Here is a 13,526-nt window from a genome sequence, read left to right as displayed (position 1 = left end):
GTATTTTTCATATTTTATACGTAGTTTGTTTCAAAACTCATGTTTTAAATAAGTATATATAAATAATTAACTAAAATGAGTCGATTTTTTGTGAAAAATCACTCTTGTAGTAAGTATTACTTATGAATAAGCAGTACTGCTTTTATTTACGAAGTTGTACAATATTTACCCTCAGCACATTCAACACCAGCATCTTCAGAATGTCCGCAAATGTGCGTTCCCCATCTGCTATGTGAACAACGTGCAATATGCTCCTCATTGCCATAGCAACCAACGTAATTTAGCCATATTTTTCCACGACCATCAGGTACATAAATTCCTTGTAAAGCTCTAACAGCAAATCGATAACCAAGTTCACGACAAACAACTTTCGCATCGTAAAAATCCCATCCATCGTCACAAACTGTTCCCCACTCTCCATTATAAAATACTTCCACACGACCAGTTCCATTTAAACTTCTTGGTCCCTGAAGTCTGACAGGAGGACCTTTGTTCAAAAACAAAAGATAAAAATTCTTTAGCATGTCTTCCTTAACGTAAAAGTAACTGTATGCAATTACATGTCACAAAAATGTTGGGTTACCAGAGCAATATGTTCCATTTCCAAAATAACCAAAATTACATCTACATGAATAAGATCCGTAGGTATTGTAACACGTTGCATTTTCATGACAGTTCTCAGTAGAAATTGAACATTCATTGATATCTAAAAAGTTAGCTCAATGTTACAAAAAATTATACGTTAAGCCGAAATGACACTGAAATCAAAGATAGTACTAAAATAATATGTTTATTCAAAACGCCGTAACTGACAAGGGATAGAAATGAATAATTCAATAAAATGGCTCAAAATCATTATCCGAAAACTTTGTCTCTGCAGTAATATAACATATGAGTAGTGAAGTTTCTCGTTGATTTTTAATCACAACTTACCATTACAATTCACTCCATTTCCTGTATAGCCAGAACGACACTCACACTTAAAACTTTCCAATGTATCAATACATCGAGCTTTGGAGTGGCAATTGTGTAACGATTTAGAGCATTCATTCAAAACTATATGTTCAAGACAAAGTATATAAGATAAAATATCTGAAATGACTCACTAAAGATAAGCTACTTTTATCAAAACAAATAACAAATGTCCTTATATAATATAAACTCGTAGTTACAGATTAGTCAGGCAGAAAGCAAATTTTTGTTAAAGATGATAGCTTAATTTGGATGTATATTTCTCGAGAATATAGAACATTTTATGGAGAAAAATCTTCGCTATCTTACATTTTATGTATTATACATATATTTGTAGTACATACTTTACAGTTCGTCAACTTTGTTTACACGTGACTTTCCATCCACGATTCATGGATGTAAAGCAGGTCATATTTTCGTTTTAAATGTACATCTGAGCTCAAAAAAGATACTGAAGTAAAGCCTCAAAAAGTATTGCAAACTAATTTCTTACAAAATGAAAAAGTATAAGGACTTTCTTTGCTTTAAAAGACATAGTTGTCACGACTACAAGTTTTGAAAAAAACATAATATACTCATAGGACTCAAATTGATTACGGCTACATGCTTTTGGTCAAAATATACTCACAACAATATTTTTGCACACAAAATGACGTACTCTTTGCAGAAGTTTGCTTTCACTAAGCAAAGCAGGGAGTTATATAAGATATAACCTTTATTAAAATCGTTAATCGTTACGGCGAAAGTGACTTATGATCCCTAGTCTTGCAATTAATTCACTTTTTGTTTATATTAAACCATGACGAAACAAGTTGGAGAAAATTGCACCAAAACATTCTTCGGAAATATTCTTTTGACTTATCAATTCATGTCTAGGCTACACAAAAACGATGGAAAATTTATTAAAATTCACTGTGTCGTGTCTGCAGAAATAAGGAATCAATTTCACCTTTTACTTCGTTTTGTTACTAAGCACTTATCAACCGAGCGGCGAGCTGCGAGGTCTTTACGGAGAAACATTGGACGGAGGTGTTTTAGTACAGACCAAGCTCGTAGGGCGAGGTTTGTACAAAAAGACTGAGGTCCGATATTTCTCAGTAAAGACCGAGAAAGCGAGATTAGGAAATAGTGCATTACATGACATTATTTGAAGTGAAACGAAGCTTGTACAAAAAGACCGAGGTCCGATAGTTCTCAGTAAAGACGGAGAAAGCGAGATTAGGAAATAGTGCATTACATGGCATTATTTGAAGTGAAACGAAGCTTGCTTTCTTTTTTTCTCGTCCTCGCTGTTTTTTACGGGTTGGCTTTCACTTTTCTAGTTTTCATCAGTAAAAAACCCGTTTGAAACTGGATAAAGAAACTTCAATGTTTTTCCTTTAACTCACAATTGCATAAGATTTTCTTGTGTTTTTTTTTGCATTTTACTGTTTGATTTACAAAGTTTGTTTATATTTAATTGTAAAATTACGCCTATTGTACATGTTTTTTAGCCAATCAAAGAGCGCCAATGTGCCGGATGTGACACTTACCCTAATATGAGTTGTAAGTGAACTAACTTATTTTACAAACAAAGATGTTATTGAATAATAACTATTTACCTTTCGTACATTCAACACCAGCATCTTCAGAATGTTTACAATTATGTATTCCCCATTTTCTATGTGTGCAACTTGAAAGATACATCTCATTTCCAGTACAATCAACATCATCTAACCATATTGTTCCATTACCGTTAGTTGTATCATTTCCCTTTAGAGCCTTAGATGCATACTGATAACCAAGTTGACGACATGCAACAATAGCATCATTTATATCCCAGTAATCATCACAAACTGTTCCCCATTTTCCATCATAAAATATTTCCACACGACCAGATCCATTTGTACTTCTTGGTCCTTTAAGTCTGATCAAAGGAGGTTGGTCTGTGCACATATAAAAAGGAAAAATGCTGTTTTATAAAAAACATACATAAACTACAACGATTGGCAAGGCAAACAAGGAATACCAAAAAATTCTTATCATTTATATTTTTACAAATAAGCAGCAGGCGGAATTTCACAGTCTCTGACCATAGCGCGGAATCCTGAGGCATTTCTATTGCATTATCTCATTGAAATAAATAAATACCTGGAAGGCTACCTTTACATCCAAGATTGGCGTGTCTGGGGGTAAAATCCCTCATTCTAACTTATTGTCATAAACGAGCTTTCCTTTGACCGTGCGTTAAAAGATTTGGACTAGTCAAATTACTTGTTTTAAATTTTAGCAGATAAAAGCCTCTCATTTTTATTCAGTTCAATGAGCTACCTGAAGTGGTAAAGCAAAGTAACATAAACTTGCAAAACTAAATTTATAATCAGTAATCTATCAAACCGAGAAAGAGATTCTAATAAATTTAAAAAGATATTCTTGATGCCCCAACCTCAAATATGTTAAGCTACATTTCGAATACAAAATTCTAAATGGTTTTACATTATATAATGGTATGCCTAAATTATCCACAATTTAACTCTTCAGGATTTTAAACCAATTTTGTATGAATAATCAGAGCTTTGAGTCGCAAAGAAACCTCGATATATTTGATATATCATAACACCTATAAACGTTTTAGGAGAGAAACCTATACGGTATATCAGACACAAGTCACTTATAAAAGAATTTCTTATTTGAAAGTGTTGTTGGCAATAAACAATCTCACAGTGTTTTTAAGTTTTAACATTTTGAGAGGTCTTCCCTCACTCAAGCTATTCTTCCATCTTGTATGTCTCAGTCATAACAACAAACAACGTCCAGTATAGAGCTTTTAAACATTGTCACTACATCACAGAATTCACATAAAGTCGCAAAATTCAATACTCCACTCTGACTTTCACACTAAACGCTTCTTTGTCTCCACATTATTTGCAAATTACATGAAAATTGTGATTTTAATTGCTGAAATAAGTCGAAATTTGCCAAAATGATCATATTTATTCGTAAAATGCGACAAGTTCCGATCATTTCATAGAATATAATAAACGTTCTATATTTGAAAGCGTGTAATAATTAACACGCCAAAAGATAGCTTATTTTGACCTTAAATATTTTGCAATCTACGTAGAAAAAATTAAAAAATTACCGCGGCAAAATTGAGGAGAAAAGCTCACTATACCATATGCAAACGTAATTTTGTCAAAAAAAAAACATAATAACGAATTGCAGCAACTTCGTTGAACATTGTGCTTGTTTTGTTTTGATTATTAAACGCATTCTGATTGGCTCATAGAACAAAATGTCAATCAAGGAGCTGATTGGTTTAACACTATTAGACCTTGTTATCTATGGTCACTAATTACTCGATAGGCCCATCTGACCTCCTCAAAAATAATTTTTGCTAAATACGCGAAGAGTTGTTTTGTTTTGTTTTGTTTTGTTTCACGAAAGAAATTATTAGACAACTTTTGATTGTAATAATCTATTGAGGTAAATTTTGAGATTTCCAGAAGTTCTAGCACTTGAACATTATAATTTCTAAAGAAATTAAAATGTTCTTTCATAAAATAACGACAAATATAAAACTCTCATACCTTTAGAACATTCAACCCCAGCATTCCTGCGCGAACTACAAGAGCTGACTTTCCATCCTTTAAATGAACAACTTGAAATATTTGATTCCTTGCCATTACAATAAACATTATCTAACCAAGTTGTTCTTCTACCGCGGGGAACATATTGCCCTTTTAAAGCCTTGTATGCACTTACGTAACCTAGTTGACGACATACAACCTCAGCGTCTTTCAAATCCCAGTTCGTATCACAAATTGTTCCCCATTTTCCATTATGTAACACTTCAACATGACCAGTACCATGAATAGCCTTTGGTCCTTGAAGCCTTACAGTTTGAGGATGATCTAAAGAAAAAAATAAAGACAACGTTGTTATAACAACAGAGTAGCTAATTACTGCCAAATTTCTTTCCTAACATGAGAGCAAAACGACTATTCATTTGAAGCAATACCTCGGGACCTAATGACGTTAAATTCTTTTGAATTTTTTTACAAAAGCATTTTAATATCTTCAAATTTTTCATGGCACAAACGTAATTCGTAAAGCGGTAGAGACTATAGAGAAATTAGTGAGAAAATCAAAGTAAGTCTCAAAGATTTTCTTCTAACAGTCTTAGATTGTTAACTCGAGGTCGGTACTGTATCTACGTGCATGATATGCATGTTGTTAGGAAAACAGGACGTTAATTTTTGGTACTTATTCTTATTATAGCTTCATAAAGAACTTAATCTTCACCTGAACAATACGTTCCATTTCCAAAATGACCAACGAGACATTTGCATGAAAATGATCCCAAAGTATTTATACATGTCGCATTTTCATGACAGTTATTTTCAGTAGAAACAGAGCATTCATCGATGTCTACAGTTTAAAAATGAAACTATAATCAGTGGATCAGATGTTGAAAAACTTGAAAAGACAGCAAATGTTGGGCATAACGATTATATTCTGCAAAAGATAAGCAAGTCAGTTTTTAAGCCTTAATACTTCAATACTGTATCTAATAGAAATAAAACTTTAGTAAAACTTCACTTAATTTTTTTCATTTGCTCGGTATAGGTAGCACAAAATTCGCAGTACATGGGTCTCCATACGATTTCAATAATGCTACAAGCGCACCACGAAGAGATTGCAAATATGAAGTTGCTTGCGGTCAGAACTAAAATCTTCTGGCTCCCCGTCGGCAGATAATAATGAAAATACTTTTCCAAATCCTTTTTTGCACGACCTTTTCGTGTGATTTCAAGCAATTGCACGATATGTTAGAGAATTGAAAAAAAACATGTAGAAACCTACCATTACAAATAGTTCCATTTCCTGTATAACCAGATTTACACAAGCATCTATAACTTCCAAACGTGTTTACACACTGGCGATGGATACTACAGTTGTGTAAGTTTCGGGAACATTCATTTAAATCTATGTATAAAATATATGATTGATTGGCTTTATCATAATTCACAACATAGTAATGAAAAAACTTCATTTATTATTCTCAATGCCAGAAGAGTATACACTCTCGGAGCGCAATCAAAGTCCTTCGCCAATATTGTTGAAAAAATGATCTATGAATCATAAATTAATTGCGAATTGTTTCAAGAAAAGCGTTTCTTAAGTAGTTTTTCTCACAATATTCACATGTTTTAATGATTCATTACCTTCAGAACATTCTACACCTGCATCTTCATGATGTCCACAATTGTGTCTTCCCCATCCGTTATGTGAACAACTTAAAAGACTTTGTTCATTTCCATTGCATCTAACCCCATCTAACCATATCTTTCCTTTACCATCAGGAACAAAACTTCCATGTAAAGCTTTGCTGGCATATTTATAACCAAGTTGACGACAAACAACATCAGCATGTTTTAAATCCCAGCTGTCATCACAAACAGTTCCCCATTCTCCATTGTGAAATACCTCTACACGACCAGTACCATTTTTACTTTTTGGTCCACGAATTGCAACAGTTCTTTCTATTAAAAAAAATAGATTTGTTTAGTTAATAATTTTAAAAACTATGATAGACAATGATAATGAATATTTATCACTATCATTATTTATCACTAAATCCCTGTGACTTTGGAATATATGATAGTTTTGCAAAAATATCACTGATTTTCATTAGACTGTTTTAATTTATACCTGTACAAAATTCTCCATCTCCAAAATGGCCTACGAGACATTTGCATGAAAATGATCCCAAAGTATTTATACATGTCGCATTTTCATGACAGTTATTTTCAGTAGAAACAGAGCATTCATCGATGTCTACAGTTTAAAAATGAAACTATAATCAGTGGATCAGATGTTGAAAAACTTGAAAAGACAGCAAATGTTGGGCATAAGGATTATATTCTGCAAAAGATATGCAAGTCAATTTTTAAGCCTTATTACTTCAATACTGTATCTAATAAAAATAAAACTTTAGTTCACTTAATTTTTTCATTTGCTCGGTATAGGTAGCACAAAATTCGTAGTACAAGGGTCTCCATACGATTTCAATAATGCTACAAGCACACCATGAAGAGATTGCAAATATGAAGTTGCTTGCGGTCAGAACTAAAATCTTCTGGCTCCCTGTCGGCAGATAATAATGAAAATACTTTTCCAAATCCTTTTTAGCACGACGTTTTCGTGTGATTTTAAGCAATTGCACAATATGTTAAGAGATCAAAAACATATAGAAACCTACCATTACAAATAGTTCCATTTCCTGTATAACCAGATTTACACAAGCATCTATAACTTCCAAACGTGTTTACACACTGGCGATGGATACTGCAGTCGTGTAAGTTTCGGGAACATTCATCTAAATCTATGTATAAAATATATGATTGACTGGCTTTATCATAATTCACAATATATTGATGAAAAAATTCACTTAATATTCTCAATGCCAGAAGAGTATACACTCTTGGAGCGCAATCAAAGTCCTTCGCCAATATTGTTGAAAAAATGATATATGAATCATAAATTAATTGCAAATTGTTTCAAGCAAAGCGTTTCTTAAGGAATTTTTCTCACAATATTCACATGTTTTAATGATTCATTACCTTCAGAACATTCTACACCTGCATCTTCAGAATGCGCACAATTGTGATTCTCCCATTTGTTATGTGAGCAACTTGAAAGATTTTGTTCATTTCCATTGCATCTAACCTCATCTAACCATATCTTTCCTTTACCATCAGGAACAAAACTTCCTTGTAAAGCTTTGCTGGCATATTTATAACCAAGTTGACGACAAACAACATCAGCATCATATACATCCCATCTGTCATCACAAACAGTTCCCCATTCTCCATTGTGAAAAACCTCTACACGACCAGTACCATTTTCACTTTTTGGTCCACGAATTGCAACAGTTCTTTCTATTAAAAAAAATAGATTTGTTTAGTTAATAATTTACAACCTATGATAGACAATGATAATGAATATTTATCACTATCATTATTTATCACTAAATCGCTTTGACTTTGGAATATATGATAGTTTTGCAAAAATATCACTGATTTTCACTAGACTGTTTTAATACATACCTGAACAAAATTTTCCATCTCCCAAAAAGCCAAAGTTACATTTGCATAAAAATGATCCATCTGTATTGAAACAACTTGCATTTTCATGACAATCATCAGTAGAAAGAGAACATTCATCAACGTCTATGAATAAAATCATTAACTTGTGTTATAAATACGATAAGATTAACAAAGTAAAAGTATGATATTGTTTGATTCAACTACAAAACGTTTTGCTTAATAGAAACAATGAATTATGTTTCAAATCTTTTTCGATTTTTAGCTACGTAAATTTCGCTTAAAGGCAAACTTTGCGTTGTCCCAAAACAGTCTACAAAAATGATTTATAATAGCTAAAAAAAGTTTACCTTCATAACATTTTACACCGGCGTCTTCTGAGTGATTACAGTTATGACCTCCAAAGTATCTGTGTGAACAACTTGAAAGATACAATTCATTTCCTGTACACTTAACATCATCTAACCATATCGTACCATTACCACTAGGAACAACATTTCCTTTAAGAGCTGCCAGAGCTGTTTTATAACCAAGTTGACGACATACAACCTTAGCATCGTTTATATCCCAGTCATCATCACATACTGTTCCCCATTCTCCTTTGTAAAATATTTCTACACGACCTGTGGCATTGGAGCTTGTTGATCCCTGAAGTCTGATTGACAATCTTGGGACATCTTGAAGGAGAAGTTATTTTAAAATCAAAACATTTTTGTTTAACAGTTTCTATTTTCTTAACTGTAATTTAATAAAACTCCAAAGGGAAATATTTTTAAAACAAGAAGAATCCTATTACTAGACTTCTAATCACAGGCACTTACAAATTATAGTAAAACAGGCAAACAACATTTATGATCATCACACAATATGGAGAATCAAATCATCTGAATTCGATTCTCCATTTTAAATGTTTCTATTTGTTAGGCATTTAAAATAAACGACAAATTTTTTTATTATAAACATGTTTCGACTTACATTAAGTCATCTTCAATATAAGAATGAAGTAAATTTATTTACAAACTGAATTTATAATAAGATACATGATACGTGTTAATTAATAAAAGGATAAGGTGTGATAAAATATTAGTTTCTATTTTCATAACATATTAACCTGTTGATATATATTTACTTTTTATTAGGGTTAGATTATTACCAACGTTCTTTTGAGAGGCTCTCACTAATGTTTTAGAATGCTAGGAATCTAGTAGTGTATAAAGTAATAGTATTTTTAGTATACAATTATACATGATGTTTTGATGTAATCGTCTCAGTTTTATAAAGGACCCTCATTTTTAAATCATAAGTTACTGTAGCAGAGTAATTTTCTTACAGAATTATAAGTTTTAATCTGCCGTCACACATATGATGAGCCCCGTCACACATACGCGGTATGACAAGACTTATGAGTTATGATGTGTCATTTGTGAGTTATTTCAGTTAAACGTTATGAACATCGATGATAATGTCATATGATGACGTCACGCATTTCTTACAATTTCATGACTACAGTCACGTAAAGAAATCATCCCCCCCCCTCTCTTATAAATTTAGTCAATAGCTCTGAATGGATCCGTTCTAATCTCACCGACGCTATGGCGTTCCCAATCAAAGACAGGGCTTTGTTTTTTTCTTCTGGAAATACTTTTCTCTGAGATTCTCGGGTCCAAGCGTTATAGTTGGGCATAGCTGATAACATCTAGAGATTAACATTTTCTCTCGTACCCGCAGTAAAACAATTACAATTAACAACATTCCATTCAAATTCCCATTAAACGAGGAGGGTACAATAACTTGCATCGCCTTAAACGCCAATTCCCTTCATATTATTTTCAAATACGAAACAGTTGTTTGTTCCTAAGATGGTAATAGTTCTATTACTTCGTCACAACGTTTTTGACGTCTGTGGGTTGAACATCAACTTCTTTTGTCACTTTATTTCGTCCAAGATTCCAATGGATCGGAGTTTTTATCATGCAGGCTGAAATGCTTAATATTTTCATTGACCACCGAGTTCATTGAGAGAAGACCAGTTTTATATCCGGTTACTTCACAATTATCGCTTATACATAAGGATGAAATTCTATGTTGTTCATTATTTATTATTAACAAGAAGTGTACACTGTCTGAGCACAATTAAAGACTTCGCCAATATTGTTGAAAAGTGTTATTCATGTATCATTTAAGAAATAAAAGATGTTTGTCGTGTTTGCACGGTCTTATGCAAACCGAGGAGACCTTTGGGAGAACTCGAGAGCAGATCAGTGCAAGCCCGAGATCGAAGGTCGCACATGCTCGAGAGTTCTCACAAACGTCTTCGAGGTTTGCATAAGCCAGTGCAAACACGACAAACATCTTTTATTTCTTTTTTAAAATAACAAAAATGGAAAACAGACAAATTTAGAGTAAACGTTTTAATTTTTCTTCTAAATTGTATTCATGATCGATTTTCAAATTTTCTTTGACTGATTGATTGTTTTGATTGATCTGTTTGGTTGAGCTCAGATGTGCATTGCACAGGCTAATGCAAACGCAGATCTAGACCAATCAGCGCACGCGTTTCATTGTGTTATTTTATAAATCGTAATCGTGAAATATTTCAATAACTGCGTTTTTCAAGTAAAACAAAATGATTTATTACCCTGAGAGCAATCTACACCTGCATCTTCTGAATGTCTACAATTGTGTCTTCCCCATCCATGATGAGAACAATCTGAAAGATTTTGTTCACTTCCATTGCACCTAACATCATCTAACCATATCTTTTCTTTACCATCAGGAACATAGCCTCCTTGTAAAGCTTTGTACGCACTTCCATAACCAAGTTGACGACAAACAACCTCAGCATCATTTAAATCCCAGCTGTCATCACAAATTGTTCCCCATTGTCCATTGTAAAATATTTCAACTCGTCCCGTTCCATAGTCCTTTTTTGGTCCTTGAAGTCTGACGGCATATAATTGCTCTGTTTAATAATTCAATAAGATGTTAGATATTTTGATATGGTCACATAAAATGTGAGAAACAAAAAAAAGATATCTTCAAAAATAAGGAATCTACTACGGAGCCAATCAACGACAACGATAACTGTCACGTGTTCCATTCTATATATATATTTCGCAAAAATTATAAATCCTTGAACACTTTTTTCATGATAATGTCAAGGATATTAAGCTAAACTCCATAGCATTGTACACTGATAATTATGGTAGTGAATCCATAACATGGAGATGTACGTGAAAGTTTGGGTAAAGTGAATTTAGTAAATACGATTGATAAAAATTACAGTAAGACATTCGGATAAAAATTTCAGTGAAAAGACACGTGCTTGCATAATGAAAAATTTTCACCGACTCTGCATGATTTCGAACACCACTCATATGCGATTTTAAAACACATGCGATAGTAAAAATATATGTGCAAATGCAAAACGCGATAACATTTTCTTACTCTCAAGCTTATGGTGAGGAAACACTTCACTCTCGCGCGACTTGCAAATTGGTATATAGCTAATAATCATGTTTATCATTCAAAGTGTTCAGTATTTTGCCAATTTTAATATCTCTCATCGACAATAAATTCACGACAGACGTTTAGAACCAACATAACTAATTTATATAAAAACTAGTACGTCTTGTTTCCCCATTTCATTATAGCGGCTAGTAGAAACAGTGGCAGATCTAGAGTATGTCAACACTGCTTTATTTTATTTTGACTATTGCAACTGCGTAGAAATTGAGTCAGCTTGCTTGATTCTTAAATTTTTGCAGCTAAATAATTTTAATTCTGGTTTTTGCCTGTTCATTAAAGCACACTTCTTCGTTCGAGGACAAGTTTACCAAGCCGATAGTTCTCTTGCTTGAATGTTACATCGTTAAAACTTGAGACACAAAGACGTCACTTCTTCGCAAATCTCATTATTTCAAGCCTTAACTCATTCTTGCTCCAAAATGTATGTCTATGAATGGTAATGGTAATCGTCTTTCAATCGCGTTGGCAATTTCCTCGGTCACTAACTTGTGAAAACCAGTGATCAACCATCAACAACTTCGACAAAAATTTAACTATCATATGTATTTTCATAGTAAATTTATAAACATTCTGGATTTACTGAAACAATTCAATAACATAATTTACAAGTTAACAGCTTCATTCATTTCTTTATTTCCTCGCGAGGTACCAAGAATATTTGCTTTAAAAGTCATTAATATTTGTTCCAAGTTTAATAACCGAACTAAGTCGTACATTCGGGAGAACAATCAATCCCTAAGGAAGCGTAAACCATTGCGTAAACGCAATTTGCGAATTTAGCGTAGTAATCACGTGTAGTGCAGTTAGTCACGTGAGTATTTCGTAAGCATTGCAGAATTTGCAAACGTCGCATATAAGGTAAAAAATTGGAATACGAACACAACTTGTTAATGTTGATAAATTATTGTTGCAACTTTAAATTTTTGCATTTTTCTTTTTGCAGAATTACTGTTGGTTGCTATGTTACTGTTGGTTGCTACGTTACAGGAAAAGTACACATTCTTACAATATTTACAGTACCGCTGTTGAATGATGACTGTTTGTCAACAGTTATCAAAATGATTCGATAGCTTACAATAAATGTTTTCTTACGACTAAATTTTAACTTACGTGACCAAATTTTAACACGTGACACAGAGAAGCTGTTAAGGGATGACTTTTTATCAACGGTTATCAAAATGATTCGATAGCTTACAATAAATGTTTTCTTACGACAAAATTTTAACTTATGTGAACAAATTTTAACACGTGACACAGAGAATGATATAAAGAATTTTCCGTCGAAATTTTTCGTTGTTTCTCGTATGTATTTTTTCGAATGCAAGAAGTTATCACAAAAGCAAAAAAATTCAACAATTTATTGAAACTGACATAGATTGAAAAAAAATCAGTTTCGTTGTTTTATGCCATACCACATTGCTACCTAAGTGTTTCACTGTTCCTGGTTATGCTAATGCATGAAAAAACGTCATAAACTCTTTGTTTATTTCGATGTCACAGGTTAGTGTAGTTCCGGTGTACGTGTGAATAACTGTTTATAACTTCCACAAAAATAAAGTTTTTAGCTTCTATGGAATTTTCATTTAATTTTTCCTATCACATTATCAATTAATGCAATTATCTCTTGCTCAGCGAGTTTTGGTCGTGTTTGCCACTTACTTGTACTTGTACACCAAACTTGTACTTGTACACCAAAAAAGTAATCGGTTATGTTGTAATGTTGCACATTGATTATATCACAAAAAATTACGAGAAATCTAGTCCCTTGGCGACATAAGTAAACAGTAAGATAAATTTGCAGAGCATAGAAGGTTGTACTATGGACAGACAACTTTGAAGACTAGAAATGAACTAATACAGTGTTGGTCATCAAAGAATCTGGAGAGAAACAACTCGTTGCAAATTAAGTTTCCATTCCTGAAACAGTAATTTTTACTA

General features: G+C 32.9%; 1 protein-coding gene across 4 annotated transcripts in view; it reads right to left on the bottom strand.

The window, feature by feature from the left end:
* The window catches only part of LOC124440303 (deleted in malignant brain tumors 1 protein-like), a 29,807-nt gene that overhangs the window by 15,677 nt on the left and 604 nt on the right, over positions 1–13,526 (bottom strand). The window contains exons 2-15 of one of the 4 annotated variants that reach the window (XM_046990660.1): positions 10,699–11,022; positions 8,411–8,737; positions 8,064–8,186; positions 7,578–7,895; positions 7,217–7,339; positions 6,667–6,792; positions 6,180–6,497; positions 5,818–5,940; positions 5,257–5,382; positions 4,542–4,865; positions 2,574–2,897; positions 934–1,056; positions 584–706; positions 170–487 (exon numbers count right to left, since the gene is read on the bottom strand). In XM_046990660.1, coding sequence (XP_046846616.1) covers positions 170–487; positions 584–706; positions 934–1,056; positions 2,574–2,897; positions 4,542–4,865; positions 5,257–5,382; positions 5,818–5,940; positions 6,180–6,497; positions 6,667–6,792; positions 7,217–7,339; positions 7,578–7,895; positions 8,064–8,186; positions 8,411–8,737; positions 10,699–11,022 — 3,120 coding nt within the window. Of the gene's footprint in view, positions 1–169; positions 494–583; positions 707–933; positions 1,057–2,573; positions 2,898–4,541; positions 4,866–5,256; positions 5,383–5,817; positions 5,941–6,179; positions 6,498–6,666; positions 6,793–7,216; positions 7,340–7,577; positions 7,896–8,063; positions 8,187–8,410; positions 8,738–10,698; positions 11,023–13,526 lie in introns of all 4 variants that reach the window. The other 3 variants (XM_046990661.1, XM_046990664.1, XM_046990662.1) reach the window with 3 other exon arrangements.

Source organism: Xenia sp. Carnegie-2017, unplaced genomic scaffold, assembly GCF_021976095.1.
Source record: "Xenia sp. Carnegie-2017 unplaced genomic scaffold, XeniaSp_v1 HiC_scaffold_2, whole genome shotgun sequence".
Lineage (NCBI taxonomy): Eukaryota > Metazoa > Cnidaria > Anthozoa > Malacalcyonacea > Xeniidae > Xenia > Xenia sp. Carnegie-2017.
Note: the sequence above shows the minus strand (reverse complement) of the source record. Positions and strands in the feature narration are given on the sequence as shown.